The 26,674-nt window shown below is 37.5% G+C and overlaps 1 protein-coding gene across 1 annotated transcript in view; it reads left to right on the top strand.

Annotated features, from left to right (window-relative positions):
* Window positions 1–26,674, top strand: part of LOC114049472 (dynein heavy chain 14, axonemal-like) — a 343,809-nt gene that overhangs the window by 163,667 nt on the left and 153,468 nt on the right. The window contains exons 41-46 of the mRNA XM_027870712.1: window positions 918–1,170; window positions 2,715–2,898; window positions 10,847–11,100; window positions 19,646–19,759; window positions 20,862–21,020; window positions 24,463–24,621. Of these exons, the coding sequence (XP_027726513.1) occupies window positions 918–1,170; window positions 2,715–2,898; window positions 10,847–11,100; window positions 19,646–19,759; window positions 20,862–21,020; window positions 24,463–24,621 (1,123 nt within the window). The remainder of the gene's footprint in view (window positions 1–917; window positions 1,171–2,714; window positions 2,899–10,846; window positions 11,101–19,645; window positions 19,760–20,861; window positions 21,021–24,462; window positions 24,622–26,674) is intronic.

Here is a 26,674-nt window from a genome sequence, read left to right as displayed (position 1 = left end):
GAAATAGGAATGACCTTCCCATAGGCAAAATCAGTGGTTATCTGTGTTATTATTTAAAGGTGACTAGTGAAGATCTCCATTCCCCTTTCCTCCAAATCTGTCCTTCACTCAAAAACCTGAATGCCACAGTTAGAACCAAGAATCATTTTATCTTCAATTTTTGATCCACGTTAAAATATAAACTCTCCTTGCAGGAATAACACTTAAGTTGTTGTTAGACATATGAATATTGGTACAGCATACTGTATCTTCAGTGACAATGACCAGTGCCAAGGCCTGTGCCAATCTGAGAGCACATTTGGATAGAGGGGAGGAAGGAGAAAGCGTGAAGGCACTGGGCTTTAGTGGATGGAAAGTTAAAGAAAGGACCCTCTGAAGGGGATGAAGGCAAACAAAAGTTAGCACCCACATGTTGTGGGGAAAATCAACTCTGTCTCCTTTACAGTTTTGCCTAGAGTTGCTCTGGGAAGGAGTGAACTGTAGAAGACCCTAGAAGCTGCCTTAACCAGGTTGTTGCTTGGTGTCAGCAAACTGGCAGATAGTGGAAGTAACATGGTCCCTGGAACGTGAGGATGCTATAGACCGTACTGTCTGTGATAATCTGCTTATCCTGCCTCATGTCAACCATAGCCACATCCTAATGTAGCTCCAGGAATACAGTCTCCCAGCCCATTTCTACAGCTAGAAATAAATTATGGGAGGGAGGAAAAAAAGCAGAGGGAGGAAAGCCACTTCCAAACCACCATTAGAAAATGTAAAATGATCATAAAAGTCATATTTTCCTAACTTTTCTTAGATAATTAGAGGCACTAATATAATGAAGAATCTGTATCTTCACACTAAATTTTCATTTACCAAAGATATATTATGAATAACATATACCTAGTCTCTCATCTTATACTATTTTTAATTTCTAGGATCCTGCTGATCTAGGATGGGAGCCATATGTTAAGACATGGCTTGTAAAAGTTTCAAACCTTCTCCCACAGCATGGCGTAGAAAATCTTGAACGAATGTTTAAAAAAAGTGTGGAAGAAGGTCTACACTTTTTAAGGACGCATAATAGTACACAGCCTTTTTCTGTACATGAGATACCAATTTTAATAAATCTCTGCAGAATTCTCGATGCTTATTTTAGTTTCATGGAAAGCAACGGAATTTTTGGGAAATGTAAGTAGAATAATTTTTCCAAATAATTTTACTGAAATCAATTAATTTTCTTGAATGTCTATTGAATTGTCTAAAATTTGAAAGAAAATGTACATCTCTCCCTACCAAGAGTTTGCATTCTGGTTGGAAAGATAAAACACTATGTGTGAGTGATGAAGCTTATTAACAAGTTATGTGCCAGTAGTGCAAATCAGAAAAATCACAAATTAAATACATGAGTGCTGAGAGGATTCATAAAAGATATAGTTTAAAAATGATTGCGGGCAGCTAGTAGGCCCAGTGGATACAGCACCGGCTCTGGAGTCAGGAGGACCTGAGTTCAAATCCGGCCTTAGACACTCAACACTTACTAGCTGACCTTGGGCAAGTCACTTAACCCTATTGCCTAGTCAAAACAAAAAAAAAAGAAGAAGAAGAAGAAAATGATCAGGTGGGGTTGACTAGGGAAGAAGGTTTGAGCTACGTTCTGGAGATGGATATAGACAAAAATAAAGGAGAGAACAGAGAAATATATCACAGGAAGATCATATGGTATGCACAACGCATAAAAGCAGAAACTAAGACATCTTACGTAGGAGAACAAAAACAAATTTGCCCAACTTAAATGAAGAGGTTCTCTTGGGGAATATCCAGAGATAAAATTGAAGAGATTTGTTTAGGGTCACACAGCTGTGAGTGTCTGAGGGCAGATTTGAACTCGGGTCTTCCTGACTTCAGGCCCAGAACTCTAACCATTATACCACCTTGCTGGGGATTATAGGGGAGAGGGAGGGAAGGAAGAGATAATGTTATAAATGCCCTAATAACAATATAATTTCTGAACTTCTGCAAATTTTTAAGATTCCTCTTTATATTAACAATTAAACAAAATCAGATACATTTGTGCATTGGTGATGATATTCCTATTCTTCCTGCCTCTTAAGCCTCACCTTAGTTCCACACCCTTTCTCCCTCAGCACTCCCAGAAAATAGCACAGTGTGAAAATTTATCTGGAACCTCTTTCTAACCTTTCCATAGAATCTTCTCACACCTATAGCAACATGATGTATTGATATGGAAGTACAAGCCTTGCTCTTGACCATGACAGAAAAAGAATTCCCTTCTACTGGGGCCCAGGCCCAGGCAATCGTAGTCTTACTCCTTGGTCAGTGGCTCAGAGATCAAAGAGGCTCTATAGGAGGGGAATTCCCTGTTACTGAGGCATGAAGTTCAGGGGAGTCCTGCCCGTGAAGGTGTGGCTGTCAAAGAACCTGGTACTGTCCCTGGTGAGGACATGAGCAAAGTCCAGAGGCCATTAGCACAAGCAGCAAAACCCACAGGAAGGAACTGGGAAGGAAGAGGGAGAATGACCTGGGAGGCTGTGGAGGAGGGAATGGGGATCCACTTGGCAAGTTAGATAATGCCTATAGAGTGGAAGAGCTGATCTCTGGGTATCAGCCTCATGCAGTCAAGAGACTGACACTAATTTGGGAATTTAAGGGGGCTTTTTTAGTAGGGATCTTCAGAGACATTCTCCACCCATCTACAATGTTCTAACCTTGAGCATCCCTGGGGGAAGGGGTGCCTCTCCCCCAGTGCAGGATAAGAGAAGGCCTCCCCACTATTCTGCCCTTGGGCACTGCAGGCAGTTATGGTCTTATGCCAAGAAACAAGGTAGGGGATGGTCTCTTAACTGGAAACATAGAGAAAGCTAAAGCATATGGGGAGGGAGCGGGGTGGGAGAAGCAGTAAGCTAGCCAGTAACTTTCCATGGCAAATTAAAACTACATCATACTACGACGTCATAAGACAGAGTTGCACAATGGAGCCAGGTTGCAAAATGAAGTTTAAGAAACATCAGAGGGGCACAGAGCAGGGTATATTTCCAGTACACGTGGCTTTGTTCCCTGCTTTATTCTCCAGAGGTGGTTCCCCTCCATCCACTGACCCCAAACTAAAGGAAAATAGTGGTGGTGGTAGAGAGTAGGGTTGTTTAGTCCTCCCTCCTCAGTGGTATTTCTGCATGATCTCACCAAGGTCTTCCTTCAGCTTTTCAAAATGTGATACTTGTGTTATGTCATCAATCTTTACTGGTAATTATACTCACTTTTAAATTATTAACTCCTGTCCCCCTGCATACCTACTTCAATATCATGATTCAAAGTTTTTCTATCCACCTCATCTTTTTCATTATCCTTGGAAATTTTTACATGTATGTGTGTTTGGATGTGTATGTTTGCATGAATGTTTGTGTGTGTTTGTGTGTGTATGTATGTATGTATGTATGCAATGTATGTTTGTGTGTGGGGGTGTGTGCATAACACCTGAATTAAAATCTGTCCTTAGACACTACTAGCTGTGTGACCCTGGATAAGTCATTTAGCCTCTGTTTCCCTCAGTTTCCTTATCTGTAAAATGGGGATAATAATAGCACCTACCCACCACCCTCCCCCAGGGTTGTTGTGAGGACCAAATGAGATGATAATTGTAAAGCATTCATCACAGTTCCTGGCACATACTAAGTACTATATAAATGTTAACTCTTATTATAAATATTATTATTAGCAGCAGCATTGTCATTATTATCATTATTTGTGTATATACATATATCAGTATATGTATCAGTATAATGTATATTGTCTCTCACCTCCATCTGTCTGTCTATCTATCCATCTATCTATCTTTCTACCTTTCTATCTCAGTTACAACCAAACTGTGGCATTTGCTACTGGCTGTCCTCCTAATATAGCTAAGCCCCTACCCAAGTGCTGTTGTGAGCTCAAAACGTTAGCACTTTCTCGTAGAACCTATATTCCTATCTCATGGAATGACAAGGCTACGTAGAACACAATTTAGGAAAAACTTGTGTACTGTGTAGCAATACCCAGGCATACCTGCTAAATGTGATCTGGAACCAAAAGGCTATGAACCAAAGGAAAACATTTTATATCCTAAAGACTATATCTACATAATACTTGAAGACTCCAAGGGGAACCCATTGTGTAATTTATAAAGATGCACAACTTGGATGAATACGAAAATGTAGACAGTTGATAGGACTAGTACTAGTGGGCAGCCGGTTCACTCCCTAACAGATCTGAAAAGGCAAATCTAGTGCAGTGTTTTTACAAATGTTTTCCCCACATTTTGAAACTGAAATGGTAACATTTTTTGCTTAGCTAACTGAAATGATGGGAAATTATTGATTGCTAGCAAAGAATAAGTTTTCCTTTCCCTTTTTCCAGCTATTGAATCGATTGTAACGTCAGAAACAAGCTCAGTAAATAAACACGCTTTTAAATTCAGACATGCAGAGGCTGATAAAGCAAAAAGGTCAGTCACAAATCAAGATTTGGTAATGAACCAGTGTATTCATAGCTTCTACTTCAAATGGGTTTATCATAGTTTTTTGCATAATTACCAGAAAAATTTTTCAATTTTTAAGCCTAGTTGTTGCTGTAGTAAGTACTGTTTGAATTAATCGGACCAGAATCTGTGCATGAGAAACGAATGAATCATCATGAACTCTTTTCAGATTACTATAATCTTTGTTTTTGTTATTGTTGCGGAGTCTTTTGAATCACGTCCAACTCTCTGTGACCCCATTTGGAGTTTTCTTGGCAAAGGTACTAAGTGGTTTGTCATTTCCTCTTCAGTTCATTTTACAGATGAGGAAACTGAGGCAAATAGGGTTAAGTGATTTGCGCAGAGTCACACAGTGAGAGAGTGTCTGAGGCTGGGTTTGAACTCAGGAAGATGAGGACCCACACTCTATCCACCTAGCTGCCCTATAATCTTATTAACTGTAATCTTACAAAATTGTAATTACAGGGTCACACAGCTATACTAATCACTAATTATAACTATAGTTCCCAGACAGCCTATTGTTAAATTTTCATTGTGAACATCTACACCAAAGAAATTAGCGAATGCTACACACTGATGTGTAGCATTTGCTAATTTCTTTGGTGTAACTATCCAAGCTGGCTCCAGCAGGCCCCTGCAAAGATCAACCTCTAAATTAGATTACTATTAAAGATAGTTATAATTAGTAGTTAGTATATATTTGTTTTCTACACAATATGTTCCATGCATACTATGTGCAGTCACACTTGTTAATAAATATCAGGATAATGTCTCATTTTAGAAGCATTCAAAGGTAAGGCTCAGATAACAATGACATCAAAAAGTCTCAAAAAACGCTCAAGAACTGACACCCTTAAAAAGAAGTGGAAGAAAGGGCAGCTAGGTGGTGCAGTGGATAAAGTTCTGGCCTTGGAATCAGGAGGACCTGAGTTCAAATGCGGCCTCAGACACTTGATACTTACTAGCTGTGTGACCCTGGGCAAGTCACTTAAACATCAAAAAGAAAACAAAGGAGGGGGGAAAGAATGCTTTAAGGAATCAGAGACTCATTTTTTAAAATTACTTTAATAACTAGAAAAACAATTATAACAAGAAATACTAACCTATCTGAAACCTTTCATAATATATATGTATCTGAGAATCCATTTCCAGATTATTTAATGTTGTTGCTTTAAAAGCATGGTTCTAACAAGTGATATAGAAGGTTATTCATAAAGAGCCTGGTCCTCTTACTCTTCTATCATCCATATTCATCTAAGGCTATAACCAAGATGAGTCAGGTCCCTCCTTCTCAGACTCTGTGGCCAGAAGATCAGTCAAGCGAACCATAGCCAGGATCACAGAATCTCAGATTTCAAAGGGACACCAAAGACCGTCTGGCCCAACCTATACTTGAAGAAGAATTATCTCTGTGATATCCAATAAGTCATCTTCCAGCTTTGGCTTAAAGACCTCCAGAGAGGTGGAACCTATTACCTCTTAAGCCAGCCTATTTCCCTTTGGGATAATTCTAATTGTTGAGAAGTTTTTTTTGCTTTTTATTTTCTAACATCAAGCCTAAATTTTGCCACTTTGCAAAATTCTGGCGGCTGATTCTGACTTTTGGGGGCAATCCCTCCATCATATGCCAGCCCTTTAAACACATGAAGACAGTATTATTTCCTACTGAAGTATATGCTCTAGAGCTTAAACCAGTCTAGTTCCTTCAGATACTTCTCATGGCTTGATCTGTAAGCCCTTCACCATCCAAGATACTCTCCGCTAGGTTCTTTATTATCAATGTTCTCCCTAAAATGTGACCCCCAGGACTGAATGAAATGCTTCCTATATTGTCTGGCCATAGCAAGGTATAGCAAACTGTTTAGCTCCTTGAGAGTATGGATTATTTAATTTTATTTTTCTCTTTCTTTTCTTTTTCTCTTTCACTGCTTAACACAGTGCCTAGTACATAGTAGGTGATTGATAAACATCTATTAATTGAGTGACCATCACTTGCCTCTTTATGGACACAGTACCTTCCTTAATGTAGCATTGTCACATTAGATTTTGGAGCTACCATATTATACTTTTTGTTCAGACTAAAATCTGTGGCTCTTTTTCAAAAACTCTATCTAGCCATGCCTTCCCCATCTTGTATTTGAGAAGTTGATTTTTTTTTAACCCAAATGTAAAATTTCACATTTATCCCTTTGAAATTTTCTCTCATTACGTTTGGCCCGACATTACCTATTGGGAAGTTCTAGATGACGTTCCTCCATCTTGTCCATTGGCAAGTGAAATATCTTGCCAAACGCTTAGCTGAAATGTACCTGCAGCATATCCTCATGTATCATTCATAACATTCTCAAGAAATTATCTCAGTTTAGCTTGTTCTTCCTCTTGATCACTGCTCCCTGTTCTAGGTGGGCATGAAATCTCTTTAACAATGAGTCCTAGAATTTTGCCAGAAATTGATGTTTAGCTCACTGATCTATAGTTTATAACAGAAGTATCAAACACACGTAGCCTGCGGGCCTACATGGCATGCAGCGCTCCCAAGTATGGCCCAAACCAGATTAAATGTAATTGGAAAATATTTAACAAAATAAATAAAAATACAATGATATGTAGATAATATTAATCTGTGGTTTTCTAAGTCAATATGTGGTTCAAAGGCATTCTTATGCATGGTTTAGAGGCCCTCTGTTTCTATTTGAGTTTGATGCCACTGGTTTATAGAATACATTTGCTTCTCTATTTTTTGAAAATCAAAACTATATTTGTTCTTCTCTTGGTGTATAGCACCTCTCCCATTCATTCTTCATGATCTTTCAGGAGAGAGCAAGTAGTTCAAGTCAGCCGTCGTACTGTGAGCCAGTCTACTCTCTTTCTGCCGTCAATTACTACCTGGGGGGCTGTTGCTACTCTGCAGCTCAGTTTTGTTGTCACTGGGCCAAGGTCAGGACAAAGCCTCTCTTGATGGCCTAGAGGTCAAGATCAAAGCTTCACTCATATAATTCACCTCTGACCACAGACCCAGCTCAGATCTGTGCCTTAGACAACAACCACCTTCCACTCTAGCATCAGGACCTTTGACATATGGCCCCTAGGACCAAGCTCTCCAACACCAGGTACCCACCTAAAGGACCGAGTTCAAGACCAAAGACTCAGATACTATACCTCTTATTTCCAAGACCTCAACAAAGGAAGCTCTACTAAGAGCTGGCCCACATTCCCTTCTTACCTAGTACTTGGAGAAAAACTCATTGTTCCCTCTGCCAACACAGAACTCATGAGGACGGAGCACTCCCAGTCAACATGTACTGTCATGGCTCTCCCAATTCCAGTGATACAGAATCCTAGTTCCCCAAGCAAAAATTATACCCTTCCCCTGCTACTACCGCTACTACTACTGCTCCCCATTTTCTCATCCCCAACCACCTTAGCCCTACCTCTCTCAAGTCCCAATCTAGCTCTAACTACCCTTTCCACTGTGTTCTCTGAAACCCATGATGAGTTGTTAAAAAACTTCCCTTTGGGGCAGCTAGGTGGTGCAGTGGATAGAGCATGGGCCTTGGAGTCAGGAGGACCTGAGTTCAAATCTGACCTCAGACACATAACACTTACTAGCTGTGTGACCCTGGGCGCTTCCCTTCCTCTAAGACTTCTTCCTTTCCTGCTCCATCCATTTTTTGGTGCTTATAGAGATCGCCATGCCACCCCTCCACCAAAGGCATTTATCTGTGACCTTCCTTCCCAGTATTCCCACTTTCCCTCCCCCTTCCCACTTCCATGTCATTGACACAACGATCCAGGAAGAGGATGTGGCACGCTCTCTGGCCACTTCTAGACTTCTCCTTTGCTACCATCATTTATCACCCTTTCTATCTCTATTCAAAATCATGACAGTATCCAAGTGCTTGAAACAGTTAAACAACTGGTCCCCACATCATTCTCTTTCTTTTCTCAAAGAAGTCAATTTCTGGATCACAGTCTTCCTCTTTACCCCAATCCCTTGGCCAAATTTATTTGGATGAAGTTAAATTGGCATAAATGCAAATTACTACATTGGATTTTTTAAAAAATCAATTAGGGAGTACCTGATGAGCATATGGCCATTCTGAACTGAAAGAAGAACCTGCAAATTTTAGCGGAATTCATGCTCAGCAAAGTCAACAATGTGGCATGGCAACCAAAAAAGCTAATGACAGGGGCAGCTAGGTGGCATAATGGATAAAGCACTGGCCCTGAAGTCAGGAGGACCTGAGTTCAAATCCAGCCTCAGACCAAACACTTGACACTTACTAGCTGTGTGACCCTGGGCAAGTCACTTAACCTCAATTGCCTAAAAAAAAAAAAAGCTAATGACATCACATTAGGCTGTGTTCATAGAAGCATAATTTACAGATCAAGGGAAGTACGATCACCCAACAAGGATCTATTACATACATAGCAAGTGTAAGCTAAAAGCTATAAAATAAAAAAACATACATATATTTTAATAGTGTCTCCTCTCAAGGAGTGTACATTCCATTGGAGGGATATAACATGTAAACAGTTCGGTAAATACATGATAATTTGAGGAGGGAGAACAGACTAATAACTAGAGAGATCAGGAAAGGTATCCCAAAGGAGATGTCACATGGACGGAAATGAACATAAGGGATCGTAAGAGAGAGAGGGAGTACCATGAGGACAGCCTATACAAAGGCATATAGATGGAAGGTGGAATGCCAAGTTTGAGGAATGGCATATAACTTGGTCAGTCACATACAGAGTGAAAGGGAGACGTGTGCAATAAACTTGGAACCAAACTGAAGGATACTAAGTGCCGAGGTGAGGAGTCTGAATTTTATCCTAGAGGCAATAGATCGTCCCTGGAGATTCTCAAGGAGGGAAGTGATATGGCCAGACTTCTGCATTAAGAGGATAATTTGCAGCTGTGTAGTAAATGGGTTAGAGCAGGGAGAAATTGGAAGTCAAAAGTCTGATTAGGAGGCTATTATAATCGTTCATAAGATAGGTGATGAGAGTCTGAGTTAAAATTGTGACCTTATGGGTGGAGAAAAGAGAAGGATATGATATGTTATAAAGGCATAGTCAACAAGACTTGGCACCTAAATGGATGTGGAGGGGGGGCAGAGTTGAAGAAAACTCTGAGGTTATGAATCTGAGGAACAGAAAGAATGATGATGGTACCCTCAGTAAAAGTAGAAAAGCTTGGAGGAGAAGTTGGTATTAGGTTGAAGACAATGACTTTCGTTTTAGACATGTTGAACTATAGATTCCTTGGGATCATCCAGAGGAAGCAGCTGATTTTGAAGAAGCAGAATTCAAAAATTCAAATGTTAACTCACCTTTCAACCCACTTGAGCCCTACAGTCTTTCTTTTTTTGTGGCAGACTAGCCACATCTCTGCCATGATCTAAATTTCTTCAGTTCAATTACTATGTGAAAGAGGGAATACACTTGTTCTGCTTGATCCCAAGAGACACAAAGTGAAGCAAGGGATAGAGGCTGCAGAGAGATGACTGTCAGCATAGTGTTAAAAAAAGACCTGCTGGTAATGGGTTGACATGGAAAGTAACAAGTTCCCCATCACTAGTGGTCCTCAACTGGAGACTACATGGCCTGTTCTACAGTATATTGTAGAACTTCTGTTCAGGTATAGGTTACACTAAGTGACCTCAAAAACTCCTTCCCAGCTGAAATTCTATGAGCTAGGAAAAAGAAATTTCAAAACTGTGGCTTTTTTTCTTAATTATTATATTTTTACACAAAACCATTAAAAAATGATATACGCTTAGTTTAGTAAATAGAGTTCACGAGCTTGAGTCAGGAAGGCCTGTGTTTAGATTCCAACTCTAACACTTGTTCTGGGATCCTGGACAAGTTGCTTAACCTGTCAATGCCTAAGGCACCTCCCTAGGACTTTATCTACTAAGTCACAGATATTGATCTTTTGATAGAGGGATTCCTTTACTGGTAGTGACAAAATCACAGATGACTCTTATTTGCATATTCAAAAATCAAGTTTCATCCTGGAAGAAAGGAAAATACAAAGCTTGCATATGTTATTGAAAGAGATAAAGTAAATATTGTAAAGACTTCAAATATTCCTTTTATGTAATATCTTAGGTTTTGAATAAGAAATAATTGTCACAAGATCACCATTAAAGGATTCAACCATGTTAACCCTTAAATTTTCATAACTATACTTTGTTTTTTTACCTAATGCCACAGAAATATTTAATAATGACAATTTTAAGTAAAAGTATATGTCTTAAGTAAATCTTTATCATCCTTTCATTCCTTCTCCATGCTTCCAAATCCTTTCATTCCCTGCTGTAGAAACTCTCACCAAAAGGAAAGAAAGAAGAAGCCAAAGTGGTTTCTTCAGAGAAATCCTGAAAAATTATGCTTAATGCTTGATAAGATTTTTGTGTTTGCATTTACTTGGTCCTTTGGAGGAACTTTAAAACGTGAAGATGAACATGAAGATGATGTCCTGTTTGGCTCAGAGCATGGATTTGCAGCTCTCCGGAAAACAACTTATGACTTTGACAACCTCATTCATGAATTGTTTGAAGGAGATCCACCATACGGTATGTTCTGATACATGCATAGAATTAAAACAGAAAGGGTATGTCATTTGAACTTTGTTTTCAATTTATTCTAAATATTAAGTAAAATCTGATTATGTTTGGGTATAAATATCTTTTTTTTAAAATGTCTTATGGATACTTTTTTAGTTTTTCCAAGACTCACCCTGCCCTCCAAACAATTGTATCCTCTGTTATGATAGAAAAGAAGAATTAAACAAGAATGAGAGGATTGGACTAGATGACCGATGAGATCCATTCTAGCTCAAAATCTATAATCCTAGGAACAAAACGACAGAGTGGCCACTACGGGCAATGCAGGCAACTTTCTCTACCTGTAGTACCTTATCTCTTCATAGAAAAGGGGAAAGTATATTTCATCATCTTTTCTCCAAAAGGGATCATTACAATTACTCATTTTACTTCTTTTTAATGATTTTTTTTCAATACATTCCTCCTAAAATAGGAAGAATAAAAATGTGAGGAAACCAATAATTATACCATTCCCTAAATAAATGTCTTATCTAATCTTCAGCTAATTGAAAATTATCACAAGGAATGCTATGACACAGATAAATATCTGCCTCATGCCAAAGCAGGGCAACCACATGTGGATTTTGAATGAATGAATATGAAAACTCTTATTTACAAATGATGTGAGAGAGACTATATCAAATAATACAAAATGGTAGATGATTTTTAAAGTACATTTTAATTTGGCCCATTAAACATTTTAAAGATGAAACCAAACTCACTTGGATTTAATCTCCTGATCATTATCTGAATCTATTATTTTTTAAAATTCTGACAACAACCTACTATATTGTGTCAGGTTCAAATCAGTTTTCTCTTCGGCAGTTTGTCTGACTGCTATAAGCAGGTAATATAGAAGGGGGAGTAATATTTTGGAAGATATCTTTAGGAGTACTTTGCCACAAATCCAGTTGGACCACACCAAGGTATTACACACGAGCTCCTCATCACTAATACTATCTTCATCTATTAGAAAGGGGGGCAGGGCAGGAATCGCAGTAATAGTAGAGTTTTAGGTGGATCCATGAGTTTCTGACCTCAGCATTCACCTGAAACTACTCTCTCCAAAGTTACAAATTACTTCTTCCCTGAGTTTTTTTTTTTGACATTATTCCCTCTCTGTTCTCTTCCTACCTGTCTGACCACTCCTTTTAAATCTCTTTTGCTAGTTCATCATCCATATTGTTCCCCCTAACTGTAGGTGTTCCTCAACATTCTGTCCTAAGACCCTTTCTCTTTTTTTTTCTCTGTAGTCTCTTTGTCTCTCTTATGAGTTTTATAATCATCTTTTGGCAAATGATCCCCAAAACTGCATATATCTAGCCTTAGTCTCTCTTCTGAGCTTTAGTCTTATATCACCAACTGATTATTGGTCATTTCAAACTGGATGACCAGCAGGCATCTGAAACTCAACATATCCAAAACAGAACTCATTCAATTTCCCCCAAAACCTAACCATCTTCCAAGCTACCCTGTTTATGTTGAATCTGTCCTTCCAGTCACCCAAATTCAAGACTTCATTGTGACTCTGGACTCTTCGCTCTTCCTCATTCCCTGTGTCCAATCAGTTGTCAAATCTTATCATTTCTACCCCACCAACATCTGTCATATCCCTCCCCTTCTCGCCACCCACACAGCTACTCCTTTTCAAGCTTTCATAATCTCTTGCCTGGGCTAGTTCAATAACCTCCTTATTGGCCTTTCTCCTTCAAGTTTCTCATCATTCCAATTCATCCTCCAAAGAGTTTCCAGAGTGCCTTTCCTAAATCAGAGCTTACCATGTCATTCTCCTACCCAACAAACTCCTTATCTCCTCCAGTATCAAATACAAAATCTTGTTTGGCATTAAAAATCCTTCACAACCTGGCCATAGCTTACCTTTCCAGGCTTATTATAAATCACTCCCCTTTACACACTGTCATAGCTAATATTTATATAGTGCTTTAAGGTTTGCAAAGTGTTCTCTATGTATATTATTTCATTTTGTCCTCACAACAGCCTTGAGAGATGGGTACTATTTTTATCCCCATTTTACAAATAAGGAAACTGGGGCAGACAGTGGTTAATGGCAAATGACTTGCCCAGGATCACATGCTGGTTTAAGGCAGAATTTGAACTCAAATCCTCCTGATTCCAAGTCTATCACACTAGCTACTATACCTGCCAGGTTGCTCTCCAGTTAAGCTGGGCTGACCTGACATTGCTTCCTATGTGATGCTCTGCCTCTCATCTCCAGCCTTTGCACTGACTATGTCTGGAATGCATTCCCTCCTCCCTTCTCCCTCTTAGAATCATTAATCTACGCAACATACACCTCAAGCTCACTTTCCATAGGAAACCTTTCCTCATCCATCTAGCTGCAAGGGCCCTCCTGAGAAGATTATCTTGTATCTATTTTGTATTCAGTGTGTGTGTGTGTGTGTGTGTGTGTGTGTACACATGTATATATAGGAGGTACATTTACTATACTAAACATATATGTATATATACATATTGTATAACCACACGCATATTTTCTCTCCCAAAAGAATATTCTGTGCAAATAGTAATGTGCTTCCAAGATGTATACAGTATACATGAAAGGTAATTTCAGAGGAAAGGCACTGGGAGTGGAGCTGGGGAGAAGAGGACCAAGAAAAATATACTGCAGGTGGGATTTGAGTCAGAGTCTCAAAGAAAACCAGGGAAGCCAGGAGGCTAAAGTGGGGAGGGAACACATTCCAGGCATTGGGGGCAGCCCATGCAAAGATACAGAGTCAAGATATAGAGTGACATGGTGATGGAGGGTTGCCAGCACTCTTGGATCATAGAGTACATGGGGGAGTGTAATGACTGGATTGAAGAGTGTGTGGAGGGTAGTAGAGTATAAGAAGACTGAAAGGTAGGAGGGAACCAGGTTGTGAAAGGCTTTAACTACCAGAAACTGGTAGATAATTGATCCTGGAGGTAACTGGAAGCCACTGGACATTCAGTAAAATAGGAGATGACATGGTCAGACTTGTGCTTTAGAAAAATCACTTTGGCAGTTTAATGGAGGAAAAATTAGACTGAGGAGAGACTTGAGGCAGGGAAACCAACCAGAAAGTTATTTGCAGTTGTCTAAGCATGAGATGATGAAGGCCTTTACCTGAATGGCAGCTGTGTAAATGGAGAGAAAGGGACCTAGACAGGAAATATTGCAAAGGTAGAACAACACGATGACAACAGACTGGCTGTGTTAGGTGAACATGAGTTAGAATTCATGGATGACACCAAGTTTGCAAGCCTGGTGACTAGGAGAATAGTGTAGTCCTTGACAGAAATAAGAAAGTTGGGAATAGGGGAGAGTTTGGGGGAAAAGATGAGTTCTGTTTTAGATATGATGAGTTTTAGATGCCCGTGGGATATCCAACTCAGGATGTCCAAAGGATAGTTGGTGGTGCTAAACTCAGGAGCTTAGGAGAGAGGTTAGGGCTAGATAGACAGATCTAGGAATCTTCTACCTAGACATCATCATTGAACCCATGGGAATAAATGGGTCATGCCACATGGAAACTATCACAGATGGTCCAATCCAGGTGATAGTTCCAATTATGGGCAATGATCCTTTCTTATGTGAAATTTGTCTTCTAATTGAGCAAAAAATAATCGAGCTAGAGCAAGAATAGGTGGGTACCTTTTCATCACAGAATCACAAAATTGAAGAGTTGAAAGTTACCTATGAAAGTACTCCCTGTGATAACATACCTAGGACAAGTGGTCAACGAACTTCTGCTTTGAAACCCCTAAAGAAGACAAAGCCACTGCTTCTTGAGCAAACCCACTGCATTTGCTGGCAGCTTTAATTGTTAGGAAGTTTTCTCCTGACATTAAGAATAATCGGCATCTTGACCACTTGCCCTTGTCCCTTCCAACATAGCTTAGAGCTAATTATCATGTTCTTCTCCCCTAATCTTCTCTTCTTCAAGCTTACATCCTATCAGGGAAGACAACACATAAGTAATAGGCATGTAAAAGATACATATAGAAAAGAGGAAAGACCAATAGATAAGAAGCCTGAGACAATGGAAGGTGACATCTAAGTGGAGTCTTGAAGGAAACCAGCAATTCTAAGAGGCTGAAGAGAAGGGGAGCTTTCCCACAGCAATAAATGGTCAATGGAAGATAGACCCTCCTGTTCAAGGAGCATCAACGAAGTTCAACCAATCAATACAAACCAAGGCTGGATTGTAGAATGTATGGAGGATAATAGATTATAAGAAAACTGGGAAAGTAAAAAGATAACATTTCACAAAGAGTTATAAATGCCAAAGGACTTTATATTTGATATTGGAGGTAATAAGCAGCTATTAGGGATTATTGAGTAAAAGGCTTAACATGGTCAAACCTGTGCTTTAGGAAAATCATTCTGTTAGCTAAGTGGAGAAGAGACTGGTGTGGAGAGAGACTAGGAGCCTATTGCGATAGTCTAGGAAAGAAGTGATAGCCAGAATTAGAGTAGTAGCTATCTGAGTGGAGAGAAGATAATGTGTATGAGATTTAGTGAAAGTAGAAATGACAAAAATTGGCAAACAATTGCATACGTAGGGTAAATAGCAGTAAGAAGTGGAAGATGACATCGGGATTGTGAACCTGGATAACTGAAAGGATGGTGTTAAGGAACTTTAAAAGTGAGAAGGGCTTAGGGGAGAGGAAGAAAATTAGTTCTGATTCAGACTTGTCAAGTCTAAAGTTCCTGCAGGACATCCAGTGTAAAAGGCAATTAGTGAGATGAGATGAGATTTCAGGAGACAGGGGCTAGAAATATAGATCTGAGAATCATCTGAACAGAGATAATAATTTAACCCATAAGAGCTGATGAGATCACCAAGCAAGAGTATAGAGAGAGAAGAGGACAACTTTGTCCTAACTAACTACAGTTAGAGGGAGTGACATGAATGAAGAACTAGCAAAGGATACTTGAGAAGTGGTAAGACAAGGAGTGAGAGAGTGAGAAAGAGAGGGGGAGAGAGAGAGAGAGAAAGAGGGGTGTCATGAAAACCCAGAGAAGAGAGAGTATCCAGTAGGAAAAAGTGATGAAAAGTGTCAAATGATGCAAAGAGTCAAGGACTTAGAAAAACCCATCAGATTTGGCATTAAGAAATCATTAATAACTTTGAAGAGTACAGTTTTTATTGAATGAAGTCAGAAGCCAGACTGTAGATCAGTTAGAATAGAATGAGAGGAGAGGAAGTTGAGGCACCAAGTATAAATATTTTTTTTTCAAGAAATTTGGTAGAGGAAAAGAGAAGAGATATAGGACAATAGCTTGAAGGGATGGTAAGATCAAATGAGAGGTTTTTTTTAAATGATGGAGACTTGGGCATGTTTTTAATCAGCAGGTAAGTAGTCAATAGATAAACATTCAAGATTAAAGAGTGGGATTGATAGTGGGAGTAATCTGTAGAAGATAAGTGAGGATGGAATCAAGGGGTTGACCTTGGCAAGGAGAAAGGCCACCTCTTCATCAAAGACTAGAATGAAGAAATAATTGGAAATTATGTCAGATGTACATGATATGGGAAGGGAGTCCTTGGAATATGACCTCAATATTTTTAAAGACATATGAGGCAAAGTCTTTTTCTGAGAGAATAGGAAGCTTTGTAGAAGACGTGAGGCAAGATGAGGTTTGGAACAGCCACTATGAGTAGGATAGAGAATCAATTAGATAGGAGTTAAAGCGTTGTCTTGCTGCATTGAGAGCCCTGTTGAGATCAGATAACAAATTTGTAGCAACCCATTCTAAATGATTTCATGACTTCCTCCAGCTCTGTATAGGAATGAAGGAGATGAATGGTGGGAGTAGAAAAATCCATGGTTAGAGTTTGGCCAAGTGTAATTGGTAAAAGTACCAAGAGTAAAATTCGTTCTATTTTTCAGGGAAAACAAATGAGCAACTCTGCCTTCTCTCTGTTGTCAATATCATCCCTTCATTCCCAAACAAAGGTCTTATTACTCTATCCTCCTTTTTCTCCCAGCATTGCTATTAAAAAAAAAAACATTTTGTACCCTTAGTTTTCCTCATAAGTCTCAGTTCATTCTGAGTTTTAGCATTCCTCACACTATGTTTAGACACCCTCATATTCATCTGTTGCTAAGCCTTGCTTTGATCTTCTGTATATTTATTTTTAAAATCTAAGTTGACTGGTGAGCTCTCTGTGTATCAACATAGGATTCTTCAAACCATAATCCTCTCTGTAATTGTTTCCCTTTGTGCCTTCAAAGTTTCATTTTTAAACATCTTCCATATCTCCTGAGTTGACTTCTGTTGCATTTTACTCCATGGGAACCTACGTATCTTTTCTCTGAACGCTTTGAGATCTGCTTGGCCAAAATCTAGGCTGCACTTAAGATTATGTTCAGATTTCCTTTCCTTCTCTATCACAAACTCTACGATGGAGTGATCACTTCCTTCCACACCTAATTCCTATCATTTCCTATTCCATTGCTCCCTGTTATTGAGAATCAGACCCACAACAGAATTTCCCTTTGTTCCTCTTCCTTTTTAAAGGGTAAAACTATTACTAATATAAATCAGGAACTTATTAGTTTTTCTGTTTTATTTTTCCAGAGAAATAGTTCCAGAAAGGGTTTGAGTAATCAAAGTGCTCTATCACTACCATAGCATGCTTCTGTTAGACCTGTGATCTATTTCCCAATTTCTTCATATATTTCCTCTTTCTGCCCACATGATCTCCAATGACAAAATTATTTTTTTTCCCTCTTTTTACCTTCACCCATTCTTCTGTCTGTCATTCTTCTTCCCTCTGGTTCCTGGATTTCTGTATATAAGTAGACCTTAATATAGAATGGTATTCACATACTCCTTTTACCTACACTGTTTCTTTCTAGCAAAATATATTTAACCAGAATTAAGGCCAAGTCATGGGTTTTATCCCAGTAAGTCTAAATGACAGCCATAAGGTCAAATGTGCTTCCTTGCATTAGGACCTCTATTTCTTTTTGTTTATTGCCTAAAATTTGGGCATTTTTATATGAACTTTTGAGCTTATGGGTTTCACTGCCATCTCTTTTTCTGATTTCTTTTTTAAATTTCTAGGTTTCTCTAGAAGAATAGCTACTGCTGCTTCTTGAGTTGTCTTCATAGATATAGAGCCATTTCATTGAATATTAATTATTAGACTTATTGAGTAGTTAGTTCTATATTTGAATTATCAAGGAACTTCATATGATTTTAATATGCATATTAGATACCTTGTTGGAGGAAAGCATTTGGACCTTTGTTTTTCCTCTAAAAAAAATCAAATACTATTTTACAATCAACAAATAAATGCAGTGGGATCTTGTATTCTCTGTATCTTCTAGTCAGTTTTCTGACTATAAATATGTGGTCTGCTATAAAAAAATTCTCATTTTCAATATGACTGGCAGGATGGTGGAAAAGTTGCTTTCCTCAAAATTCAGGAACCACAAAGCCTCATAAAAGGAAATATTTACCAGATATAGAGTAATTACTGTTGAATGTACAGACAAAAAAGGAACTTACTGATTAATGTAAAGGCATTAAATTTAAACATACTTTAAAACAATAGATTATTGATAAGTTAGTATTGCAGGCTGAATTACGTCGAAAATCTTGTAAAAATGAGCAAACTTTTTTTCTAAAATACATACCAACTTAGTAACTAGTAATTACAGATACAAACTAAATTCAAAATTTTTTGTTTTATCATTACTTATTTTGTATCTAAAAAGATACTTTTAGTGAATACTTATTAGTTTCATATTATTGTAATGATTAATTTAATAAGTATGAATAAGAATGCATAGTCATTATAATTTATATAGTATTTTGAGGTATACAAAGTTCTTTACATATATTATCTCATTTGATTAACATCATTTATGTTACAAAGTAACAAGATGGGTATCAGAAAATCATTTTCAAGTATATATCCTATAGTTTCTGAAATACATGCCATAAATGAACCTTGGGAGTAAGTAGAGCACAATGGGACAAAGTGTGTGCTCTGGACTGAAAGGATGCTGAGTTCAAATGCTACTTGGGGTAGCCAGGTGACTCAGTGGATAGAGCTATGGGCCTATAGTCAGGAAGACCTGAATTCAAATCCCACCTCAGACCCTTACTAGCTGCACAACCCTGGGCAAATCACTTAACCTCCCTTTGCCTCAGTTTCCTCATCTGTAAAATGAAGATAATAAGAGCACCTATCTCCCAGGGGTATTGTAATGATCAAATGAGATATTTGTAGAGTGTTTAGCACAGTGCCTATGCATAGTAAGCCTACTATGTGTAAGTACCATATGTTAGCTATTATTATCATTATTATTATTATTTCTGATGATTACTATCATGTGACCTTAGGCAAGTAACTTAATCTTTCTGGGACTCAGTTTCCTCAATTGTAAAATGAGTGGGTTGGGCTAGATGGCCTCCAGGGGCCCTGCCGACCCTAGATCTATAATGCCATGATACTCTTTCTTATGTGTTTTTGTCTCTTTCAAATATTTTTAGGCATCCGCTTGCCAGGAGGAGATCGTTCTATCTTTGGTTATTTTGTGGACTTACAGAATTGTGATTTCATACCTTGGTCAAACTTAATTCCTACTTCAGATTGTTTAACTGAAAGTAAGATTAATTATGATAATCTGTATAACTATTTAGCATTTATATAGTGCTTTAAGGTTTGCAAAGCACTTTACAAATATTGTACTTTTGTCCTCATAACAATCCTAGGTGCTATTACTATCCCCATTTTACAGATCAGATAACTGAGGTAGACAGAGGTTAAGTGACTCGCCCAAGGTCACATACTCTAGTCAAATGTTTTAGGCTTAACTTGAACTCAATTCTTCCTGATTCTAGATCCAATGCTCTAGCCATTGCCTCACCTGGCTTTTGTTTTAATTATTGTCTATGAATGCTAAATTAATAACTCTAAATTTTTTGAAATACATCTATAGAGAAATTGCTTGATATCTCTATATACAAAAATTATTGTTGAGGTTTTGTTTTTGTTTTGTTTTGTTTTTAACTTGGATATGTTTAAAAAGTGGTATTCTAATACAACCCGAGTTATCCCTGGAAGCTTTCAGAGTAAAGCAAGTTATAAAACATCAAGGGTTTTCTAGTAAAATGATAATTAATTTATGGTATTATGAAATGGGGGCAGGCATGCCTGGTTCTTTGGGTACTCAACAAAAATTGCCTCACTTCCCTATATAGTCATGGAATCAACTGCCTCTTGCAAGGCTGTTTCACCTAAAGTACTGTTTTCCCAAAACCACTTAACAATGTCAGGTGCGGTATGTCAGTATTTCATAGACTCAAACTTGACCCTGGAAGCTAGGGCATAGGGAACCACACAAGTCAAGACTGAAGTTACTGCTCAGTTGGGTAGTATTTCTAGCTGAAATTTTCCAATTTGCTTTCCACACACTGTTGCCTGAGAATGTGGTACAAGAATACCCCAGTATATTCTTGAGACAGAGGAATGGATGGATGAGGCACCATGAGAGAGAAACTCATCAAAATGGTACAGGTTCTGAGATTCTAGGAGATATTTCCAGTAACTCATTCTAGTTTTGTGTCTCTCACATGTATTGACTATTTTCTAATCTTTCAGAAATTACTTGGACATTTAAAAATTAGGATTATATATTTTTTTCAAAGAGACAATTTTAAAAGATATCCAAAAACCACTTTTCATTTTTTTTCTTTTTAAATTTAGGAAATTTATACTGCTCTGGTTCTCGAACATCCCTGGATAATATAATCAAATATAATGAAAATATAGAGTTTAATCATCATTTTGCTACTAGAGATACAATATCTTTCTCCTTTTTGATGAGTCTTTTTATAAAGAACAAATATCCTATACTAATTGCAGGTAATAATAAAAATAAATTGGAGTAAAACGAAACTACAACCAATGCTAATGAGTAGTTTTGTATGAATGATTTAAAATATTATTGTGATTTAATGACATATTTTATAAATACAGCTTCAGAAAGATTCATATCTATGTTCAGTTGGGGAGACAGTTAAAATTCTATATTAATTGAGATGGGCATAATAATTCATTTTCCTCTAGAGTTTAATTATAGCTATGGTGATTTAATTTCCTCAAAATTGCTATTTTAAAAACTGATAATATCTTAGTTTGCATGTGATTTTTCAGGACCCATTAATATTTCATTTATGTTTGTCAGAGAATGACTATAAATGACTGATATAGGCATATGACAAATATGCACTTGAATTATCAGAATGTTCCACTTGAATAATCAAAAATTCCAAAATCCTTTTGTTAGATCATAACCTATTCTCCTTATTCCCTATCCTCCTAAATCTACTTTTTGTCTTTACCAGGACCCCCAATCCCTCCATCCTCTGGAGTCTTCCAGGCCATCACCCTGCTCTTGTCTCACTTTCCTCTCTTCTCAGCCTCAAAGCTATTGTTCACCTCTATACTGTTGGTGCTCATTCAGCCCTGGATTACTTCTACCATCTGCCTCTTTCACTCCCACTCTATATGCCCCTGAATGGAGCTAGAGAAAATGCAACCAAGCTGATGGGGTACTCTATAAATTTGTATTATTTCATCCAACTGAATTTTCACCATAGCAAAACTATCCTTTTACTTCTCTCTAATTACTTATGTATTCCAAGTACCATAGGGGCAACTCTCTTTAATGATCCTTTCTATTATTAATAATAAGAGGGTGAGTAAATGTGAGGAAATCCAAGATCCAGAGGTCAGAGGCAGGGGAAATAGAAGTGATTTCATCATTGGACAAAAAGAAGAGCTTGAGAAACTCTTGTAAAAAACAAATAGATGAAGAATTTGAGAAACTGATCACAGATCTGGCATAGAGGTATGGTATAATAGTAAAAGGGAATTTCAGTTATTGGAAACCTGCTGGAAGCTATTTATTCCAAAAGCAGAGCAACTAATAACTTATATAAATGCCCATTAATCTTTTAAAAGTGTGAAGAACTAGCAAAGAGAAATTCTTTTCTGAATTTTATTCTTACTAGCAGGGAAGAACTAATTGCTGAGGTGGAAATGATAGAAACTTTGAGGTGAAGTGACCATTTCATCTAAGACTTTGTGAGAGAATAAAATAATCTTGGCATAAGCTGGTGTGGAACCTAGGTTTTGATAAAGTAGATTTCCAAGGGTTCAGAGGAAAGATAAGTAGGATCCCATGGAACAAAATGCACCTAAGGAATTTAGCTTAGGCAGGACAGGAAATGCATAAGAAAGAAATTCTGTAGACACAGAGAGGAAGAAAAATGGGATTGGTTTGAAGAGGCTAATATGAATCTGCAAGGAATTCAACAACTAAAGCAGATTCTGAAGACAGATGAATATGGATGTAGCACGGTCCTGTAAAAACAGCCTTAGAAATGCTAAAGCTCAAAATGAGCTGAAGCTGGCAAGGGAAGCGAATGACAGTAAAGAAGGTTTTTAAATGCTATTTGAGAGAAGGAAGATCAAAAGAAAGGATGGAGACTTTGGAAATAATGGGAGTATGCTAACTGAAAACAGAAAGAATAGGGGTTTAGTTCTTATTTTTGTTTCCTAATCTACTTTTGCACTGGCAGATTATGTCCCCATAACAAGGCTTCCATGCATCCTCTCAGATTTCTAAGAGTAGCCCTTGGAGACTGGAAGGTCATTTCCTAGTGCTATAGCTTTCTAGTCCCCTTTGGTGTGGTTCCCCCACCCCCATGGTGGGGGTAACAATTAGTAACAATTAGTCAGTTAGACTTAATTAGCTTTTAGAAAGAAATATTTACTAAGATGGTATGGTAAGAAGAGTTGGTATAAAACATCACCCCCAAACATCTGTGATACTGCCCCACAAGGACATGTGGAATACAATGGAAAAGTGAGTTCAAGCATATAGCACATGTGACCAAGATGATGGCTCACAGTCCCTGGTTTCTGAAAGTCCTTTCCTCCCCTTCACAAGGTACTCATAAAGTTCCCATTTAGCAGAGTATAGCTTTTCTGCTGGACTCTTTGCAGAAGCTTGAAGCCGCCTTTCCTCAATGTATGTTGCTTGTTCTTGGCTCCCAGTGCAGACATTTCTGCTGCCTATTCCTGCTCTTCTGGGGTTTCTACTAGGACATTAAGGATGTCCTAGAATCTTCTGGATTCTTGTAAGCTCACAAGGTTTTCCTCTGGTCCAGACAGTGGGAAGGAGATTAAAACAAAGACCCAGACCCCTCTTCTGTCAAGGGATTGCTTCTCAGGAGCTATGATAGAACTTTCCATTTCTAATCTACCAGACACAAAAAACTCTAGGTTCCAAACTGGATTGTTGTTTTGGAGAACATGAACAAATTTTCTTGTCCAATACCAGTAAACTCACTGTACTATTTCATCAAAGGGCTTTCAAGGACTTGTAGACTGATCAAGGGATTTTTCACACTTAGTTTCAGAAGCCTATGATTGATTGGTATCTGAGTTATCTGGGCCTTATCAATACCTGGTTCACACCTCTGACTTACCTAACAAGAGTATCAGCATCTTTTCATTACCTCAAGTTGGGGAGGTGGAGAGGAGGGGAGGAGTAATCAATTAATTTAACTCCACTTATCTCTTATAATTGGTATTATTATACTAGTGTTCTTTGAGCCAGCCATGCTTTGCTCACACCATTGTTCTTCATTTATATTTATGTTATATTAGCATGGTAACAAATAACCCTGCTCTTCTTTCCTTATAGTGCTGATGTTTATAGTGAATGAGATCATTTCTGAAAACACTCTAAAAAAGTTAAAAGTGTACTATACACAAAAGGTGTTATCATATTTTTACACTTAAATTATTATATTCAGGGCAAAAAATTGGTTTTGAATCCACTAAAATCAAGGAACCTGGGAAATTTTGGCAAATTAGCCTGAAATGAAAACAAGTTATAATTCCTCATCTAGTCTCTCATAAGTCATTCAAATAGTTTTGCAATTTCATGTTAAGCTCCTGTTCTTAACCTTCTTAATCATCCTACCACAGAAAACAGAAAAGAATAGATATGAATAGTGCTATAACAAAAGCAAGAAAAGTCCTTCACATGGAGTTAAGAGGTACAAAAAATGTCTAAAAGATGCCTCGACTCTCCCTAGGCTTCCATGCTAACCCCTAAGAGAAGGGTAACCAATTTTAGATTCTTGCCTTGGGCACAAAAATCATATCATTTTGGGTGTTGAGTATTTATTATTAAATTAACTAAAAAATAATGTGAAAGTTTCTAAACATCTATTTGGTCATGTTCTTAGGTTAAAAAATCTAACTTATCATCTTCTTTTTTTTTCTTTAGGAGAGACTGGTGTTGGGAAGACTGCTGTCATTAACCAAATGCTTAAGAGACTTCAGGGCCCAGGGGGATTACAGATAAAACTTGGATCTATTTTAGGAGATGTTTTTTTGTATAAAAGAATGAAAAAATCAAGGTTGTATATGTTAAACTCTAACCTTGGTTATCTTGCAAAAAAAAATTCAAATATATGTGTGTGAAAATCCAGGTTAACCAAAAAGTTAAAGGGTTTTTTTTCCCAAAACATTCATAGTTGGACTCCTTTTTAAATTATAAGCTTCTCTAATATATTTAAAATGATTCCATTTATGATAATTTTTATACTCATCTTTTGAGAGATGTATATGTTACATAAAACAAGGTACATCTCTAAGTTTCATTTATATTTACTCAGATGACTATAGGAATCATAGAATTTTAGACCTGGAAGAGAAGCTGACATTCAGTGAGTTTAAATGACTTGACCAAGGTCACATAGCTAGTATGTGGAAGAGCCAGTGCATACAATTAGGTTTAAAACAATATCTAGTCTTATTATGCATATGCTATTTGCACATGCTTACATAAGCACTCATAGTATGCAACATATGATATAATGAATAATAGTGAGAAACACTGACTTTCTAGTTCTGCACCTCTAAGGTCTATTCATAGAACTGTTGCATTGTCTCTTTGCTTCAAATATCTACCTGTAAGATAAATACTGCATATCCTTCTTATCTGGTTAGCAAAGATGTTGTGAAATTAGTCTCCATTTAGATGCACTGGGAATGAATGGGCTTTTATAAGGAAATGCAAGAATGTCCAAAGCACCCTTCTGCCAGATGGGAGAGGAAAAATTGGACACTGAGCAGAAAAGAGATATGACTTAAGTTGTCTTAGAATAGAAGAAGGAAGGAGCCTCTGCTTTGAAATGGTGGCAGAAATCTGAAATGAATGGCTGCCATGCCCCACCTCCAGCAGAGAATACAATCAGGATTCACATTCTACTTTCTGAGCTAGGACTCCTTCTGCCTTACTTAGAAAGAAAAAATAGAGAACCAATTTGTCATCATTTTTAATTTTTCTAGTAGAAGAGTTTGGCAGAGACCAAATCCTTCTTCACAAAGAAAATAAAATGATAATGAGTTGGGCTACTATTTATACTGCTATTATGAAAGATAATCACAGCATCCAAGTAAGACCATAGATTACCTAAGCATCTGTGTATAATGGTGTTGGCCATATTTGAATTTTTATGGTTTTAAAGCAGGAAGAAAGTATAACATAAACAATTTTATGAGAAGGAAACTTTTTTTATTGATTATCTTTTCAAAATGGAAAAGAATTTGTGGAAATGCAAGAAACCGTATGCACTAATTGTTAGATGAAGAAATCAAAGTCATATTGAAGAAACTTTCAATTTGGAAATTTTCCTGACTTAGATTAGATTCCTTTTATTCTCAAAGATGATACCAAAAATCAAGAGAAAAAGGGTTTTTTTTAATTTTATACAAAAAAGAATCACACATATATATCACTTCCAAATTATTACAAATCACTAATTAGTGAAGCTTTCATTGATAACAACACTTATTTTAACAATATCATCATAAAGCAAAATATTTACCATTTTAAATAATAGTCTCCAAAATCATAGTCCCCTGTTTTCATTATTTGGTTATATCTTTTAGCACTTTTTGTTATAAGTAATAATTTTTAAAATAGAAAAGTAATATGACATTTGCTATCTTGGGAGTCAAGATGATCTGGGTTCAAGTTCTTTGTCTAACAAACAGTGGCTCTCTGACTATGGGCAAGGCACTTACCTCCTCCAGGGGTGTGGCAGAACCTGTTCTAAATGGTTAGTGAGAGTCACTCTTAAATTTTCAGTATGAGCATCTGCATTTCAAAAGGAAGCAATCACTACAAATCAGGGCTTGATTTAATGTTTTGATGATTTTTTTAGACTTAAAAAAGAGTTGATAAAGTAGATTAAACTTTAAAATGGACTTGTATACATTTTTTGGGGGAGAGCACCTGGTTGTTAAACATTTCCCAGCATACCTCTGTATTGTTCTATAAACACTGCTTGAGCTCCCCAGGAGGGCAATGGAATGATCAAGGAAGGAAATCATCAGCAGAACACTGGCCTGGTGACTGTAGGATAATAATAGTAATAACTACTGGCATTTATCTGGTGCCTTAAGGTTAGAAAGGTGCTTTGCACCCATTG

Source organism: Vombatus ursinus, unplaced genomic scaffold (assembly GCF_900497805.2).
Source record: "Vombatus ursinus unplaced genomic scaffold, bare-nosed wombat genome assembly UNPS02014798.1, whole genome shotgun sequence".
Taxonomy (NCBI): domain Eukaryota; kingdom Metazoa; phylum Chordata; class Mammalia; order Diprotodontia; family Vombatidae; genus Vombatus; species Vombatus ursinus.
This window is presented reverse-complemented; position numbering and strand designations above follow the sequence as displayed.